This window comes from Lissotriton helveticus, chromosome 5_1 (genome assembly GCF_964261635.1).
Source record: "Lissotriton helveticus chromosome 5_1, aLisHel1.1, whole genome shotgun sequence".
Taxonomy (NCBI): domain Eukaryota; kingdom Metazoa; phylum Chordata; class Amphibia; order Caudata; family Salamandridae; genus Lissotriton; species Lissotriton helveticus.
The window spans coordinates 639,391,434-639,411,442 of NC_136065.1; the positions used below are offsets into that span (position 1 = coordinate 639,391,434).

General features: G+C 41.5%; 1 protein-coding gene across 2 annotated transcripts in view; it reads left to right on the plus strand.

Annotated features, from left to right (window-relative positions):
- The window catches only part of LOC144754806 (solute carrier family 2, facilitated glucose transporter member 1-like), a 697,724-nt gene extending 678,168 nt beyond the window's left edge, over positions 1-19,556 (plus strand). For both annotated transcript variants that reach the window (XM_078643032.1, XM_078643030.1), the window contains exons 3-10: positions 5,505-5,665; positions 7,637-7,877; positions 8,813-8,975; positions 11,214-11,401; positions 13,419-13,523; positions 14,711-14,812; positions 15,797-16,000; positions 17,320-19,556. In XM_078643032.1, coding sequence (XP_078499158.1) covers positions 5,505-5,665; positions 7,637-7,877; positions 8,813-8,975; positions 11,214-11,401; positions 13,419-13,523; positions 14,711-14,812; positions 15,797-16,000; positions 17,320-17,529 — 1,374 coding nt within the window. In that variant the 3' untranslated portion in view covers positions 17,530-19,556. The remainder of the gene's footprint in view (positions 1-5,504; positions 5,666-7,636; positions 7,878-8,812; positions 8,976-11,213; positions 11,402-13,418; positions 13,524-14,710; positions 14,813-15,796; positions 16,001-17,319) is intronic.
- The last annotated feature ends 453 nt before the right edge of the window (positions 19,557-20,009 follow it).

Here is a 20,009-nt window from a genome sequence, read left to right on the forward strand (position 1 = left end):
GACAATAATATGCCAAACCTCCCAACCAATCAACATGCAGTTTACCAACACTGATGTTGGAAACATGACGACAACTCCAATGGATGAATGCTTATATAGCCCACGGTGTTGAGTATGTATCCACAAGCCTGCATGCCTAAAGTTTGAGTGAAGGCATGGGCAAGTCGGAGCTTGATCCTTCTGTGGTCAATAAAATGAGTGGAGTTTCACCAACTTTGAACACCTACACATTCTTCATGCTCTTGGTATTTCCTCCCACCGGCAGAAATTATGCATGAATGGAAACTCTTCATTTGTTATGTTGTGTGCTCATACGTGATTTATAAGATCGCTTCAATCATGCTCCATTGGATAATCTGTCTATCACTTGTTTACCTGCTAAAGGAAATGAGTCTTACTTCAAAAATGATAGACGGTCTTTTCTGCCCCAGTTGTTTCTTGTAATAGAAACAAGGTCTAAAGTCAACCAGGCGACCCCATGTGATGGTCTTTGCTCAATCCCACCCCTAAACTTATCAGATCAATATCTACAACATACTGAAATGTTCAGTCCCAGGCTTAAATCTCATTTCCAATAGACTCCATGTATAAGTAGAATCATCAGAGCAATATTGTAATTGGATGGTCAACTAAATATGTAGTAAAAGCTGGGGTGAGTCTACGTAATGCTGCAGCAGTCGAAGCAGTAGCACTGATTCCTAAGAGGATCGGCCGCAACACTATTGGAGACAGGGTGCACTAGTCAGAACTGTACTGCGATTGGTTGGGTGAAGCAGTGGAGTGGTGAAGATTGGTTGCGATAGCCGGAAAACAGAACAGGACTTAAGCCTCGGTGGTGTGGTGTTGCAGCTGAGTTTTATCATATTTTCCTTCCTATCTGACGTGTTTAGGGAGACCTGACTCCTTGCACACTCAACAAATGAAAATTGCTTTAAGCCTCTATATGGGTACAGAAAGCACAACATAAATATCAATACAATGCAACTCTTTGCCAAAGCAAGAATGTTAAAGACTCGTATTCAGGCAACTCATTATCACCGTATTTCCACTTGGATGCTAAGGCACTCTCAGGCTTTTACTCTAATTTCCATTGAAATGAATGGGCACTCCATGACGAGTTACCCTTGTCATTAGCATCCAAGTGGTTAAGGATAACCATCAACCATGCAGAGGAGTCCGTGTATGTAAATGATCTCATTTGGATATCTCGACAATCTGGCATGGATTCGGGCATCGACGACCAATAGCAGAGATTCCCTTTGCATTGTTAAAATCGCACTGTTTAGTACTTTCCTTACTTACATTGCAAGATATTATGGGCGGCTCAAATCCTTAGATTCTGGGATAATTCTATGAAAAATATGAAAAAATTGGTAACTTCTGTATCCGGGCTATTTCTAGACTAAAATTAACATGTATATCAGGATGGCTTTGTGAACACTCAATGAAGGCTACTTACTATCCTTTACTGGCCCCTAAATTGTGTATAATTTGTTGAGATTTTCAAAATACTGTTTGTATTTAATTGAGCATTCAGTCTGTTAGCTGACATCCTAGCTACATCAAAGTCAATTTCTGAATATCTTAAGTGCAAAGTACATAAAGAAAACTCTCAATGTGTCGTGTGGGTTGTAGTGGGGCATTTGTATTTGGTTAGTAAGGCTTGATATCCAAACCGCACAGCAGAAGAGAAGGTAAAAGGGGGGTGTGTGTCAAAGAAATGAAGTTATCGGAGTTCTCTTACAAGATTGGATTTGGCTACGTCACAAATCCGAGAAGCTCTGGTGCCTGAAAATCTTTTAAACCCCTGATAACAGAAAATTGTGGCCTGTCTGATGGACTCCCTGACTCACTTTCTGGGTTGGATGATTTTAAGTAACTGGTCTTCCTTAATTAACACAATGGCAGAAAAAATAATAAGGGGTGGATGCCTTACATGTCACCTTAAAAAACATCTTATCACACAAGAAGGAAGTTGGTTGAGGAATATTCTACAGGAAGTTACAGTATTACTCAATCAGCATACAGTGATTTTCATTTCCTGAAAGACTGCATTGATGTACGTTCCCCACTATTTTGTTCACTGAGATAAAAGTATTCTAATGTATGTATTGTATAAGGCGGGGCATGCACACGTGGCACAAATATCAGATAGATTTGCAATTGAGATGAGCCTATCGCGTGTGCTAAGTTTTTATAGATTAAATAAGCGGTAGGCAATTTGTTTTACTCGATTTTAAGTCCCCAGTTTGTGGATTGACTTTTATTAACTGGTAGCTGTTTTCCTGTAGATTTGGCTCGCAAATCTGTAGCTCATTTTGGAAATTGTTTCAGACCAAACAGAATGCCAAAGATGACTGGTGTGAACCCCATGACTGACTTCTGTTTTTTAATACAATCATGTGTTACGATTTGGCGTCCAAATAACAAATCATGATGTGAATTTCCTGGGTGGATTTGGAAGAGGGAGTCTTGCTGTTGAGCGGGTCTGTATTGTATTTTTGTGAAATGTGGGCTGTGAGTCAACCGCCGCTCAGTCTACTGACTTGGGTGTCCTTAAGGGGTTTTTTGTGCCAAAAGTTTTCTCTGCATTATTTTGGCAACTAGGCCTTCTTACCCATTGGTGGACATTTCCGCAGCATTGTTTGGATTGTGTTCACCAGAATATGGAGCGTGAGCAGCCAAAATGCTATATTCGCGAATGTGTTACTGGAGCAAACCGTAGGGCCTCTTAGAGCTCTGGATCCTGCGAGGTTACGACCGGGTCATAAGGCCGTCATTGGATGGCGTCACCGTTGACCCTGTTCGCACTTTCCCTAAGGTCTCCCAGAGTAGGGTCCTGTCTGAGACCTCCGTGAAGATGGTGGGTGGGGGAGGTTCATTGGGGAAGTAGTGGGATAACTAGGAGTCAAACCAGTCGAAATTTGGACCTAGCTGTCAGACAGCAAGATGGAAACAGTAAAGTCTGGGCTGGTGGAGCAAACACACTTCTCGTAGGGCTTCTACATAAAGTCGGAGGCTACGCGCAAACACCACTAATTTCATCCTCAATTTAGCATATTTTGACATTAAAAGAAAAAGAATTGTTGATCCAAGTGTGTAATGGGCTGTACGGAGAAGGCGAGACAAACAACGCAGTAAAGAAACTTCTTATTTACTGGTTAACCAGCTGCAGGCTACAGTACCCTAATCAATGGGGTAGCGCACATTGCATATAAGGGATAGCCGTATGTATAGCTCCTAGGACACAACAGTAGTGTGGGATGATTAACCATTTAAAAAGTTGTCCTTGTGATATTTTTTGGGCCTGCACTGTGTTCTGTGGCTTGTCACATGAGCATTCTCTAATTTAATCATGAAAAGAAATGCAGAACTTTAAAGCTACAAAATGCTCCGAGGCAATCCTCTATGTAAATAGTTATGCCAAAACGGAATGTCTTTTGCAGTTACTAGTTGTGTTGCAGATGACAAGGGAGGGCTGTGCAGATCCTATTTTATCGGTTCCTATAAGAAAAACTTGACTTCACTTTTCCTTAGTTTATTGACTTACAAAATTAGATTTGCAAGCCATGGGTCAGTGAATGAGGACAGAGGTGTGACGCAAATGAACATTAACCATGGTGTTTTCTTTAAGAGAATCGCGGGTCTGGTGTAGGGTTTGACCGGATGGAGTAGTGTCCCATGGGTTGGCGGTGGACACTATCTCCACCGTCCCAATGGCACTCTGTCTGACACATTTGTACAGGAATTTTTTTTTTATAGCGCAAATCACCAAGCGGTTTCTAAGCGCTTGCTTAGGGAACCCGTCCTGGTATTCCCCTGTGAGATAACCCCAGCAGGGTATCTGCAAGGTGAAAGCCAGGCATCCCACCGCGAGGGGCCGTTGTGGAGATTAAGCAAGCTATTGCCCAGAGTCGCAGAGTGTGAACCTGTGAATCAAGTAGGCACCGGAGCGAGAATTGTCAAGTCCATTGACATTTTAGGACTCAAGGCCGAGCCGGGAATTGAACCCTGGTCCCGGGCTGACCTCTGCTTCCAGGTCTGCCTCCTCTAACCAGTGAGCCACACTTTTCATTTAGAAAGAACCGCTGGGCCGGCTACCATCAGGGGCGGCCTTAGGCATGTGCAAAGCTGTGCACCTGCACAGGGCCACCAGGCCAATATATATCCTTAATATAATAATCCTCTGAGGATGGATATATATTTGCGTGGCGGCCCCTGGCAGGGATTTGGCGGCCTCCGGCTCTGTTCCACTTCCAAACACCCTGACACACTGCCCCCCCCCCCCCCCACCCCCCCTTCACTGGCCTCCGCCCCCTCTTCCGGGGCCTCCTACCTACGCTCTCTGCCCAGGGCCGCCATGAGCCTAGAGCCACCCCTGCTACTATCTCTGGACACTGAAAAGAACTGTCATGATAGCAGTTCCTCTCAATGTACTTAAAGTTTGGTTAACTGTCACCGTCCACGAAAATGTTTAATTTATTTTGTTTTTCAAAAACTCCCAAGGGGGGTATGTTAATCAAAAAAATAAATCTAATGACCCCCCCCCCCCCTGCCACACCCTGGACGTTTTCTTATAGGGTGTGGCGGTCATTATTTGCTTCCTTGTCCCTCACTATCAGATTTTTGTAATGTTGTTTCATTTGGTGAGTATTTGTTTCTTGCACACTATTGGCTGCTACAGTGGCTCTTCGCACCAGCCAATCTTGCATGCAGTTTCATCAACGCCACTAAAGTTATAAAGTTGCATCAGCCAAAGTAAAGCAACACTGTAAAGCTTAAACACCACAAAAGGGGAACAAAGTAAAGCATAATCTGGTGCCACCCAGCGGAGGCATTGAGGAATAGCGACAGAATTGATTATATTAGGTATAGGTGAGGGGAGATCACCGTTCTTAGTACACACAACTGTGTAAGCGACTTGATGTAAGGTTTTGGTTTAATGCGCTTTATAAATTAATAATTCAAATAACCATGTTTAGTTTAAATATTCTAGTATTGCGAAGTGTGTAACGCAGCACAGATCCCTACGGCTTGGGGCAGTCTGGAGCACAGCGTGACACTCATACATTGACCCCAGACTGATAACCCATGAGAGGAAACACATTTTCATCAGGTCAAGTTACAAGAGATTATCTCGCGGATTTGGGACTTTCTCTAGCTCTGTGTCTGTGTAAAATACGTAGGGCTCTGTGTGTTCTATTGGAATGTCGAATACGTCTGTTTATTACCCTAATAATACCCATTTAAATATCACTCACTGATAACGATTTAGTTTGAGCTCTAAATAATAATTGTTCAATACCACCCGAAGGAATCCATTTATGAGAATTAGAATTAAGAAAAGATTGAGTTACAATACATTTCCATTGCTGCAAGACTTACACTTGTAGTAGAAAACGTATGTGTTAAAAAAAAAAAAATAAGGACGAAATCTTAAATTTTGGTCATGAAATGCATCCTAATGGATTTATTTTTTTTATTTTTTTATTCTATCCTTGCAGGTGATAGAAACATTTTTAAACGAGACGTGGGTATCCCGATACCAAGTTTCCATCGAAGCTACTACACTCACAACACTTTGGTCCTTGTCTGTTGCCATCTTCTCCGTTGGGGGTATGATCGGATCCTTTTCGGTTGGACTTTTTGTGAACCGATTTGGCAGGTAAGATTCAAGTGACGATTGGCTGTTATTTTTGAACCTACCATTTGATATAGACCGGGGAATGGCACTTGGAAGGTACAACTTTTGTTTAACGTTTCCACTCCTTAGAACAGGCTACATCTTTTTTATTATAGAGAAATGTGCAGTACGTATTTTGCCCTTAGTGTGGCCATGCAGTGCTGTTGGCGGTTGGCTCCTTCACGTCCTAGTTTTGAGGTTTGCTTCAGACCGGAATCAGATTTTTGGCTGAGTACAATGGTGCTCCTTTTTGTATGCTTTGTTATACATTGTTACGGTGGTTTGTAGTGGTGTGTGCAGATCTTTGTCAATTTGGGTATGTCTCTCTGGTTATCCTAAATTTTGTTGTTTTTTTCCTTCCAATGTTTGTTCTGAAATTTTTCTCCCCAAATTTCATTTTCAAATAGTCAAAAATTTGAAAAATGGAAGTAATACTATTGGGAAATAGAATTAAAAAAATAATGTAATCCTAACCTCGGAGAATTGATATGAAGTAACTGGTATAGACATGCTTGTGACTGGTTTCATCTTTATCAGCTGAGCTCTGGACCTTTTGCATGTATGCATCCCTGACAAGGGACATTCGGTAGGGCAGCTCTGAACATGCCAGCTGTGGTACGCTACCTTCTTTGGTTAATGGAGTCCACTTTCCTTGTTTGAACAAGGAAATTAAACTTTAAAACCATACAGAGACATGAGATAATGGAGATACGAGTATTGAAACATATTTTTCATCTTCTTTTAAAAAGTGTGATAAGCCAGTACCCTAGTTCTGCCTGCTGCATTAAGAAAACAGGCAGAACTAGGGTACTGGCTAATCACACTTTTTAAAAGAGACTAAAACCTTTATGCTCGCAAAATTGGCTGCAAACCTGCCCTGGCGCAACTTTGGGAACTGATCAGATGAGAATTCACTTTTTTTTAATGCAATATTTTAAACTTTCAGAAAATTTAAAGCAGCTAGCTTCAAAAACTGCTTTATTCTATTTTACATGTTTACCCTCTTGTGATATATCTTATTCATGACAGATTCTTGCATGATTAGAGTTAGACCAGGAGCCTCAACCCCCAGCAGATACACTCCTAAATGTATATGGGAAATATCACTTTATGTGGCAACCCCAAGCACCTGTTGGAATCCAGCCCCTTTATTTTGAACTTTGAAAGGGGCACTCCTACTTAAAATAAATTCAAAAAAGAAAACCATTTAATCCAAATTCTCCATGCCCCCTCTATTTGTTTGAGGGCACGAGGAGGAGAAACAAATCTTCAATGTTTGATGTGAAACGCTTCGCCTCACCAATATCGTCTCCATCAGTCGTCTCGAGTTTCCAGGGCGCACCCAGTAAGATTACCATCTTGTGTTCCGGTGCTGGCGCTAGTACTCAATCTCTGGTAATGTCCACTGTTGCTCACCATGGTTCCTATCACACAGTCAAGTGATGAAGAAGATGGCAGAAAGGAAGAATGCTCCAGGGGCAGTTTTCAGAGATTCTTGCCAACAGATTAACCAAAATACTGAGATCTGGAATTCTGAGACACCACTATTCTCTAACTTTGCAAACAAATATTCTTTTTCATTTTTTGTGTCAATGTGCACACAACACAGTGTGTATGTATGAGTATCACATTGCAGCAACAGTTAAACTGCGTTGTTCTTATGAGCATCTGTTATATCTACTATTGGTGATAAGGAAGGGTTGATGGTCTCTCGACTTGCAACACTAAGGCAATCTATGGTACAGTTCACTACACCGCTGTCATGTAACAATTAATCGGTTGCCAGTATTATCTACTGTGAGGACAGGTAACAGTAGGAAGTCTCCGAAGTTCATATGGTTACTGACTATGAACCAATGCATTAGGTTTGTCTCTGTTGACTATGCCACTGCTAGGATCTTATTTGTTAATGATTCACCTCTTCTGACCCCGTTGCGATGCCTTACCTTCTAGACGGAATTCCATGCTGATAGCGAACATCCTGGCCTTTGCAGCAGCCATTCTGATGGGTTTCTCCAAGATGGCATCCTCCTTTGAGATGCTGATCCTGGGCCGCTTCGTTGTTGGCTTATACTGTGGTCTCACAACTGGGTTTGTGCCCATGTACGTGGGTGAGATTGCCCCAACAGCCCTTCGCGGAGCTTTAGGAACCCTGCACCAGCTGGGGGTTGTGATTGGAATCCTGATTGCACAGGTAAATGAATCTCAGATGTGACATTGGGTGGAATCTGGTAAATTTGTTAAACAAATTCAGACACTTCAGCAAGTTATTGCCCACCAAATACACAGAATTTCACCCGAGGTTGCGAAATGCATGTACATAATTGTCAGTAAAGTTATTTGTTAGCTACCGCTTAGTCTGTTTCATTGGAAAATGTACTTTACGCTAGCTTGCTGTACTGTCGGCAGCGGTCACAAAATTGCCACAATAATTGTTCATTGTCTTCTAAAGTATCACTTAAACCAATGTCGCATTAAATGTGTATCATGACGTAGCAGTGCGTGATGGCACTAAGTAGGCTGTTTACATATCTGCCACCCGCATAAGGATGACATATCTGCATCACAACGTATGAACCATCCACAGCTCCACCTCCGCTCCTATTACCCGCTGACTTTAAACTTGCCGTTGACTGTGGACAGTGATCTGTGGCCTATATGGCTAGGTTCATGCTATAGAAATAACGTACACACCTTCTATATTGTGTGTGTGGAGGTTTAGGATGGAGTACCGGTATGTGGGCAGAGGAGGAGGATGCACAGTGCACATAACTCCACACCTGTAGGTAGGCGGTTTCCATGCCCACTTAGTTCTAGAGTGTACGTTTAGTACCCATACCCAGCATGAAAGCTTGTGTAATGTTGCACACTGTAAACATCTAGCACATTCATTAATTAGAAACTGTGATGCCTAAGTCTGAGTACTCCTGGAAAGAATAAGCAACTTCTGTTCCCAAAATGGATGATATGTGTCGGGTATATTTCAAGTTTCAAGTCCAATTTCTGATCTCTCCTGAGTAGAATAACGATGTATTTGTGCACAAGTTATTTCAATTGAATATGCCTGTAAGTTGCACCTAAAAAGTCCGCTCCCTTGCTAATTTCCACGTTGACTTCTGCTCTCCGCAGATATTTGGACTGGAGTCGATAATGGGTAACGAGTCCCTGTGGCCACTGCTCCTGGGCCTGGTCTTCCTTCCAGCCGTGGCCCAGTGCATTTTGCTGCCCTTCTGCCCCGAGAGCCCCAGGTTCCTGCTAATCAATCGCAATGAGGAAAGCAAAGCTAAAAGTGGTAAGTCTTACAGTAGGCGGTCAAGCGCAGCATGAAATGTGATTATTTTTGGGAGAGTTTTATATAGTGCAAACTTGACTTGAAGGTATCGGAGCGCTTTACATGAGCACCAGTTGCGTTATAGATGGAGACATTCATTTTTTGTTAGGCACGGGGAGATTAAGTGATATGACCAGAATCACAGGATGTTGAGTGTTCCTGCCGAGACGCAAATCCGGTTCTCCAGCTTTGGGGTCGACCGCTCTGGCCATTATGCCACATCCTCTCCATGAAAATATTTTACGCTTCTGGTAATTACTCTGGGCCACATCCCAGTCCATGGTTTTAAGCTTGTCTGTGCCATTGCAAACTGGGACCAGCAATATGCAAGTAATTGTCGGATCCACCCCACAAGAGGGGGTTGAGAACAAAACTGTCAGGTCAGATCCCTGCTTTGGTTTCTCTCTGCGGTCTGATCCTGAATGCCCACCCATTCCCCCCTAAGAATAGGTATGATACGATATGGGTATTTTTGTAGGTATTACAACCCTATAAAAGGTGCTCACTCGCTCTGCGGATAGGTAGCATGCTACTGAATTGGTGCCCATGTATTAAGGATTTTGCCATGAATAAGGAATTACATATTGTCATGCTACTTAGCACGTTGTTGGTGTGCCATTTGCAGCACCTATCACATAGTTTCGGTGTGCCATTTGTGATATACGGAAGTCGCAGATTGTCACTCAGTTTGAGGCATAGTCACGATTTAAGCCACTTCGTCATGCAAACAATATACGTTTGGTGCATGTCTGATGCCTGCTTGTTTGCAGACTGCACATTATGTATCCACTCGTGGAAAGATGTGGCACTCCGCACAGTTCCAACAGAGCATGGCATTCGCAGACCTCAGCAGAGGCGGTGTTGTACGTTATATGTCTGAATAAATAAGACGCTGCACTAGCCATAACAATCATAAATCCTCAGATATGAGTATTTGCCAAACTGAGATTAATAAAATGAATTGTAGGTTAGAAGAGCCTTGCTGTGTCTGTGGTGTAACCAGGGAAGGCATGGAGGGTGGGGTGTGTTGGGTAGGTATCCTAAAACAACAAAACTCATTTGGGGAGGGAAGTAGTTTTACCCTTTTAACACCTTCAGCGCGGCGCGAATTTTCGTGCTGTGCTGAAGGTTCTAAAAAACGGGTGTGGTCATGACGGAACGGTTTCGTCATCAGCACAGCTCAACCGACGCTGGTGACGGAACCGTTCAGTCATAAGCATCGAAGGGGTTAAAAAAAGAGGGGCTCAGGGACTAGTGACTTGGTGCGGTTGCAGGGGTGTCATTTTGTGTAGTAGGGAAAGATGTGAATTGGACGCATAGCAACAAGATAAAGGGTCCATTGAACTGCTTATCGCTGTGGGCGAGGCATGACTTGGAACATTAGGAAGGGGTGTGGTACAGCAGGATGCCTGTGCTGGTGTTTGACATCGATTTCAGCAGAACATTGTTAACACTGTTGATCTTCACCAGTGAAAAGCGAAGTATGTGGCAACTGATGCACACAATGTCCTCATTCATTTATAACTTGCTTTTATATAGCACTTCATACCATTGTTATGTTGCTACTAAGCGCTGTACATGGCATTCTTTCCTAATCCCCAGTATGATGCTCGGTGATTAATTTGTAAAACAAGTGTCGGTGCCCACACCTTTGCTCAGAAGACCGCAGTGCTATGAAATGTTGGTGCCTCAACCAGGCATTCCCTCTTTTACTCTCACTAAATGATGAGGATAATAAGAGCTGGTGGTTCCACTCAAAACCAATGGCTCAAATAAACCACTGATTATGCTACTCGACTTACTGACCATACACAATTCACTGGCCTTGCCAGGATTCAAACTTGTGAAATGTATGTTACTGATGTCAGTGGCAAGCGTTTAACTTAATGAGTCATACTGGTGTCACATAAAGAAAGAGCCTAATGCCCATGTTGAATAAAAGCCTACTCGAAATGTAAAATAACAATAGGATTTGTGGGTTTTCATATTTTCTTTTTAATTCTCCACCAAAGTTGATTACATTGTAACTTGGTGTAACTGTGCGATTGAGGCTTGAAAATGTAATGATTCAGTGAAGGATGATTTTGCTCTACTGAGTTTCCTAGTCACCTCTCACCCATGTTTTTATTGTTTTATGAACTCTAGATTGCTATTAGCTTTAATTTTGCTAGCATCCCACACTCTCATTTTGTGCCCCAGTGCTGAAGCAGTTACGCGGAACGACGGATGTTACTAGCGATCTGCAGGAGATGAAGGAGGAAAGCCGGCAAATGATGAGGGAGAAGAAGGTTACCATCGCTGAGCTCTTCCGCTCTTCGCTCTACCGACAGCCTATCTTTATCGCCATCGTCCTACAGCTTTCCCAGCAGCTCTCGGGAATCAATGCAGTAAGTGCAATCCAAAATTATCTCTTTGCTAGGGTGGCACGTCAGAACGCTAAAACAACATAGTATAATAAGATAGCCATTGGAATTATGCAGCAGCGGAGGACCAAATTATGTGACGGTGTTGACTTACGTATGCAGCAAGGAAGAGAAACAGCAATTATGCTGCATAATGCAGCATATTCAATAGTAGTATTGTACTTTTCAACATTTATAACACACATCAGTTCAGGCAAATGTTTTAACACCTTAATAATATTTTAATATCTGAATAGCCAGCAGTCAGTAACTAAAAGGTAGTGAGTTAACCGTTGCACTGGGCTTTCCACTGTGTGGCTCCACATGTAAAAAGTTAACAAGTTATCCTTTGCAAAGGGTCTTCCACTGTGCGGCTCCTTGTGTAAAAAGGTAACCAGTTAACCTCTGCAAAGGGCCATCTGCTGTGCGCCTCCACATGTAAAACGGTAACAAGGTATTCTTTGCAAAGGTTCTTCCACTGTGCAACCTACCCCCCCCCCCCCCACCCCCCCATGTAAAAAGGTAACCAGTTAACCTTTGCAAAGGGACTTCCACTGTGTGGCTTCACATGTAAAAAAAGTAACCACTTAATCTTTGCAAGAGGTCTTCTACTGTGCGGCTCAACATGTCAAAAAGTAACTAGTTAACCTTTCCAAAGGGTCTTCCATGGTGCAGCTCCACATGTGGTGCTTTTCAGTAACTTTTGATCAGTTTGGGCTAGAAACTACTTTTTGAAAATTGAAAATTATGCAGGTGATGGTGGATTATGAGAAAGGCGCTAAATCCATAAATATGCAGAAACCTTTGGGGATGCAGAATCGCATAATCAAAGTGATTCTGAGTATAAGACAACATAGCTTAAATTCACTTAATTGGACTTAACATTGCAAAGCGCAAAACATTGTGGGCCATACAACTTTGGTCCACAACAAAATTGGGAAATTACTGTAGCACTGTATCATCACTGCAGTCGGTACAAGCACCGACAGGCCACATCAGAATCCGTAGTAATCTTTTGTAGGCTTGTAGCCCAACTCGATTCAATCACACGAGGGGAAGCAAAAGTACAGGTGCCACATAAAATTTATAACTGATGCACTGCATTCATGAAGTAATTTGAAAGGCTAAGATTTGCCTTTCAGTTATATCACACGGATATGCACCTGCCTTTGGATGAACTCTGTATGAAAGGGACAGTGATAGGAATGGAATACTTAAAGTATGGGTACTCCTTAAATAGCTCTACTGAGGAGTGCTAACTAATAAAAAAAGCACCTTGATATTTAGGAGGTGGAGGTAGCCTGGAACGATACAGGGATTTTGAGAGTTTCAGGCAAACTAAATAAAATATTGCCAATGTACAGCGTCCCATGCACTGAAAAGGGTATATTTGTTTTTATACAATTTGGAGAAATCGCCAAGTTTTGCCTAAGCGTGCTGCTTTTCTTCAAATTGTGGAAGCATCAGATCTTAGTCTTGCAATGCCTGCTCATTGGAATAATGTACTTAAAGAGGGAGGGGGGAGGCACCAAAGGATAGAGAATGCGGTTCTTTACGCCAGATGGCAACCTATTACCACTGGGTTAAAGACATTATTCATTCGGTAGTTTTTTTAAGAATCAAACTTTCCTCATGTATTGCTTCATCCCTTCTAAACCACAGCATAGAGCTGAACTGGGCAATAGCTTAGAGCCTGAGCCCGGGCCCACCCCATTTCCAGAACCAAGTGAACCTATCATGGAAAAACAGTCCTACACAAGTGCAACTGATAGTTATTAATCTGTTCACAGACCTAAACCATTCCAACAACATCTTTGGTCGGAAAACAGAGCTAAACTGGCTGCTGTAACACATACCAATTCATCAGTCAATGAATGGTACAATATCCACAAAAGCTGGAAACCTTGTACCCTATTATCAAACTGTTTCAGTTATAAGTCTTGGCTTGGTCAAGTTCAATTCATAATAAACTAAACCATGCTCTCTGTTTGTTCCCCGCCAGGTCTTCTACTATTCCACTCAGATATTCGAGAAGGCAGGAGTGCAGCAGCCGGTATATGCCACCATTGGAGCTGGAGTTGTGAACACTGCTTTCACAGTTGTTTCGGTGAGAAAGTTTGCACATTAGTAAAAAACTGAGGCAGACTTGTGCAGTGTATCCCCTACATCAGCCCTTATTAGTACTCTGGGTGTACACCAGTATTTTTTCTTTTTGTCAGATTTTGTGAAAATTACACAACTCTGGTAAATTACATGACTGGCACAAAATATGGTTTGCTGGTACTTAATGTGAAATTTTCCGCAAGGGCATAACTTGTATACGAAATCATGCTGCAAAGCAGAACAAGAGTGTTTTAAGCAGAAGTTGTCACTTGGCAAGACATTTTCAACTCCAATCAAAAAAATGCTGCAAAATTGGGTAATGTGAAATATTATCAATTTCGTGTAACCCTGAATTCATGATTTTTTTTTTTTTGTTTTAATTTCAATAGCTTAATTAAATTTTCACGAGCCATGTTACTATCTTATTACTAATACCTGCCACAAAGGTGCAATTGGCATAAAGGCTGGTGTACCGTAGATATTTAACTTGTAGGAAGAATCATGCCCAATATGGATGTGAGAGAGTATTTCACCCTAAAGCATCAATTTCAGGTTTTGCATTTTGCGCAATTGCATTTAATTTTCTGAAATTTCACCAAATTACACAAATTCCCCAACCTGCAAAAGCAGCAACCACTTTTATAATGTCAATTTATAAATCAAGCCAAAGTCCAACTCCTTAAAGCTGGACATTCAGTGTACAGAAAAAAAGCAGTTCACTTTACCCAATCTTGCATCACAATCACCAACAAACATTCTAGAATGTTGCTTTGTCCAGTGATGTCTGCTTGGGTTTTGGGATGTGTTGTGACCTCATTTACTGGTTGACGTCTTTAACCAGCATTACTCAAATTATTTCGAAAATACGTAAAGCAAATACGGCACGATTTTCCATGTCTAATGAAGCCATGTTTGATGTAGGTTTCACACTTAACTAAGTTGTAGTTCGTCCATTGAAGGGATTGAAACCGTAATGGTTGGGTTAAATTCCATGAGATATTTGCTCCTAATAATATTAGTTCAGCGAAGATCCTGTTAATTATCTAGCAAGATGAGCCTCATGGCACCCGTGACCTTAACCCGTTCTTCTCCATGGGACTGTAAACTACCTTCATCCCTTGGCTCTGGGGGTACTCTATGCTTATGAACAGTGTGCAGTTTGTAATACTTGTGGTATTTCCTCCCTCACAGCTGTTCATAGTGGAGCGAGCTGGACGTAGAACGCTGCATCTTGTAGGCCTGGCAGGAATGGCTGGTTGTGCTGTTCTCATGACCATCGCCCTACTGTTATTGGTAAGTAGGCTATTCTTGCTGGAGGGAACACCTGCTAACCACTGAAAATGTTTGACGTTGATCAAACTGGGAAAAACATTTAGGTGTTTGGCACTAGTGGTATTTTTTAAGGGTATAAATGACTGTTCTATGGAGATTTGTAACTCAGGAAGTGGGATTTTTCACCAGATGCCATATTTTCCATTGTACACAAATTGCTTTAATCTCAACCATATCTGGTACTTTTTTATATGTGTAGTAATGTGTACCCTGGAGTTCTTAATTTGTACTGGTGGTTGGAGGTGGACTCTGGCACACATTTTTAGAGACTTTGGGCCTGATTTAGATCTTGGCGGATGGGCTACTCCGTCATAACTGTGACGAATATCCCGTCCTCCGACATATAAATCTCATTATATTCTATAGTATTTATATTTCGGCAGACAGGATATCCGACACGGTTGTGATGGAGTATCCCACCGCCGAGATCCAAATCCGGCCCTAAGACTTATTTTTCAGCTTCAGACGTTTTTGACCCTGAAAATTGCACCTTTACTTGAAATAGCACTAGCCTCAGGAAATCCTTTTTTAGGAGCCACTGATTTCAGTGTCACTGCATCTTGTTTCCCTTCAATACTATTTCTCTAAAAGGCATATAGCTCCTCCTTTCAGATTGCAAAGGAGCGTACTCCCCCGAAACACAATGTGAAAGAATCAGGCCTGAAAAGTCATGTAATAGAAGCTATTGAAGCTGTCATGTAGTTTTTTTTTTACTTGTCTCGAACGACCTCACCTTTTACATTTTGTAATAACATTAAAAAAAAATTGACAAATCTTAGTAGTACAATTTCCAGTGATGAGTCCCCACCCTATTAATATCCCACCCTATTAATATAATAAAGTAATCAACTGGTCAAGCTCATGTAATAATACATTATGCTTAGTTGGTAATATGTCCATCACATTCTATAACAATAACCATTTATTTCTATTGTCTTGCAACAGGAAAAGTTGGCGTGGATGTCGTATATCAGTATTGTCGCTATCTTTGGATTTGTGGCATTCTTCGAGATTGGACCTGGCCCAATCCCGTGGTTTATTGTGGCAGAACTCTTTAGCCAAGGTCCAAGGCCTGCGGCGTTTGCAGTGGCTGGCCTCTCGAATTGGACCTCCAACTTCATAGTCGGATTCTGCTTCCAATACGTTGAGGTAAGAACCAACACTAACTTTGTCCCAGGATTATGAGATCTTGTTCGAAATAATCTAATTTAGTATATATATCGGCCTATCTTGACAGTCATAGAAATTCGCGCTAAGAATTGTTGGTTACTAAACCAAAGATTAGACCTCATATCCATTGACTGTAATAGAGATATGTCCACAGTTGATCCGGGAAGGACTAATCCATTACTTATTAACTGTAGGACAAATATTGACTATGTGAAGGTTTTTATACTAATTGTATATAAACATATCCTCTATGGATATGTTGAAAATCTGGCATGTGTGGCCGTCCTAAAATGCTAACCCACCACCTCTAATTTGTTATGGCAATAAAGGTTCTTCACCCACTCCAGCATCTGCCTTTGTTAGAATGAACACTGTTGTATGCTGCTGGACCTCAAGTTTTTGACCGGGATATATATCATTTGAATCTTTGTTTTATGGTTACCTCAGCTGCTTTATCCCTGCTTTTAAATTTAACAAGATCTTTTAAAACTATATGTAAATCTAATCCAAATATGCCTTTCAAATAAAGGAAAATATTACTTAATAGCACTATTTTCAAGCCCTGGGCTTTCCTTTACTGACCCACAGCATTTTGTGGGTTGTATTCCTGGTTCACATCAACCAAACCATTTGGACTAACACAGCTGAAAATAATTTGAAAAAGGAAAGCCCAGGATTTGGATGGGTCTTCTTGAAGGCATAAGAGCCAATGGGCTACCTAATTTGAAAGTGTCCATAGAATCCCAATCCCAGTCCCTTAGATTTCCATTTAAGGAGAACGTTGGAGTGGTTTAATTTACCAATACCAAACAAGAGCTGGCGGGAGAACTTTACTTTCTGCTTCCCTTCAGAATTAAAATCGAGTGGACCATCTTAGGCAAGTGGCCTTCCACCCAGATTTTTCACCTGCATCAGTGTGGCAAAATATCCAGGTAAAATACTGGTGAAAAACAAGTTTGAATCAGCATGGTAAATCCAATTCCACGTTATGCCCCCAAAACATGTACTCACTATTGGTTTCCCCATCAGAAATTGTCATGGTCGCCGATAGGGATAATTATGTGGGGGGAAAATAACAGGTGGTATTAGGGGCCACTCGTAATGAGGCCTCGAGTATTTTTTTTTTATATGCTGGTTTATATTTCTAGATCCTTGACATTTTTTGGTTTAAAAGTCATGTGATGGTAGATGCTTTTTTAAGAGCCCAACCTGTACATTGGCATTCAGTGTGCTGTTTTCATTAAAGGTGCGATGCTTAGCTCTGAGGTCCTTACCTCATGTTGTTTTTTGTCTTCCAGCAACTCCTCGGTGCATGGGTCTTCATCGTCTTCACGATTTTCCTCATCCTGTTCTTCATTTTCACGTACTTCCTGGTACCGGAAACGAAAGGGCGGACCTTTGATGAGATCAGTGCCGGATTCCGCCAGGGGGGCGCGAGCCAGACTGACAAGCAGGCGAACCCGGAGTTCGACAGCCTTGGCGCCGCCGATTCCCAGTCCCAGGTGTAGAGCCGGTGGTCACTTCACATTTCACGTTAGCTGCTCACTCTTTCCTTTGATTGTCACACACGTACAGGAAACAGGGGCACGAGAGAAGTCCATGGGGGTGTCGTGTTGTCTGTGTGTTATTGTGACATCTGCCAGTCTCTCTGCTGACCTACGTGTTCATCAGCATCATTACCCGGACTTGAAAGCAACTGATTCTTTAGAAAACGTCAAAACATCTGCAGTTTGTTTTTGGACAGTGATCAGGAACAGAAGCGTCCCTTTCAATCAAGTGGGAGAAGATTCAAACAGAAACGAAACACTAACCTTAGACAACGATTTTTAATACATTTTTTATATACATTTTAAGTGATTTTTTTATACTTCGTTCAATAGTCTAGAATTTCAAACGCAAGTGGTGGTTACAGTGTCATTTTAGAATTTTTTTTGTTTAAAGTAGCTGTCAATTGATGACGGTTACACATTTCATTTTTAAAAAAAATTAATTCCATTCCTCCGCCTGCATCTGTATAAACTGTTAAATTTGCAGCAGAAACGGTTTTGAAGCAACAATAGCTGCAGTGAGAGGAAAGCGCTGTGGTTGTGCCTGGTGCCCGCGCGAGCCTCCCAACTCGCCGTCTCACGCATAGGTCACCTTGACCTTCTTGACCAGTGAAACTAGCAAATGCCCATTCTACACTGGCTCTCCTCTTTCTGTTAGCTGAAAAACTCCTTACAGTTTGGATTTTTCTTTTTTTATACTTTTGTTTGGAAGAAAAATAGAAGGAGCTATTTGCGCGTCTATTGTTGTGGAACGGTTCTGTTGTCAGTACTGGAGGACATTTCATTTAGCTGAATGTTTCTCACTGTATAAAATCTAGGAGCTATATTTATGTTGATCGCTTCAAATGATTGGGACTGTAACATGTTACCTGCCTTCAATAGGACCTGTGATTTGTGGGTCTTGACTGTAGAGTCTGATTGCTTTTAATGCACAGTACATAATTTGGCAGCACTTGTGCTGTGTTCATCGGCATACTGTTTTTTACTAACTTCCTTAACACGTCGGAAATTGTGGATACCTTGAAAGAAGTTAATTTCCACATACAGCCAATATCTACCCTGTCCATTTTAAGCTAAATGACATAAATACCAAAACGGATGTTTTTAATGCGCGTCTACACCCATACGGGTATCTTGGCGCTGTAATAATAGATGTTTATTGTTACCCATCTCTATGATACTCATTCTATTGACCTCAGAAGGATGCAAGGCTGAGTGGACTTGCCAGGATGCAAACCTGTGACTTTGAAGTCAAACACGGATTACTGCAGGGGGTACTGTGGTCCACAGGCCCACCAGACCCAGCAACTGCTGCTTAGCTGTCTGCAGACCTAATACCCATGCCACAGGTCCCCTTTTGATCACTCCCACAAGGGCAGCTATGCCCGGTTTATGGAATAGTACAAGTGATGCAAGTTGATAAGAGCTATACACAGTACAGGTGAACATAACTCCAGCTCACAACAGACAAACTGGCCTGTTACAACCACAACAAGTGCTGAACCGACTGACATTCTTAAATGAACAGAATCATACATTTCCTGCTTTCTGTGTATAGTTTTGAAGATATTTATATATAAATATATTTTTTTGTTCTTTGATGTTAATATTGGTAGGTGTAAGTTATTAGTGTCAGATATTAACGCCTGTAAATATGGATTTTATTCATTGTCAATGTAAAATGTATACTAGAGGTCATTTATAGTTTCTTACAGCGATGTAATATCAAATGCTTCTATATTAATAGAATCTTTGTTTATTTCCTTGTACAATACATGCCTGCACTGTAGGTGTACCCTTTGCACTGAGTTTTAGTGAAAAGAAAGCTGACCTAACCATGATGATACAAGTGTGTCAGTGTATTTGCTCACAACCTGATTCCAGACTGCATACAGCTATTTATTAGTGTTTTTTTTATTATTTATTTGTGAGTTTTTAAAGTGACTAGATGACACTTGAAATAAAATACTTTTAGAATGAAATAAAAACTAGTAAACTTGAATTTGTATAAAATACAAGGATTAGGGTAAATTTGCCTGCAAAGAATGAGTGATGTGAATTAACGTGTCATGAGGGCGAATCGTAACGTAAAAACCCTCAAAGTACCATGCCATGCTGCAAGAAGAAAGGCCTGATAAAGGGTGCATAAACTTTAAAATGGAGGGTGCTTTGTCTAATATATATACAGTTTGCTTTCTCAATGTCAGAACTGACAATGGAATGGAAGAATTCTGTCACTGGGGGGTGTAGATTTTTATACCACAGTTATATCGCCAATGCACGTTTTACATTATAGAGCCAATATGGTATTCAATCTTACTCTATGGCTCCCGAACGCTTAGGGATCATTGCTGGCAACAAATATGAAATGTTACCTTTTAATTAAAAAAAATAATAGAAATTAGGATTTGCGTTCTCATGGTTTTGCCAAACAAATTGTT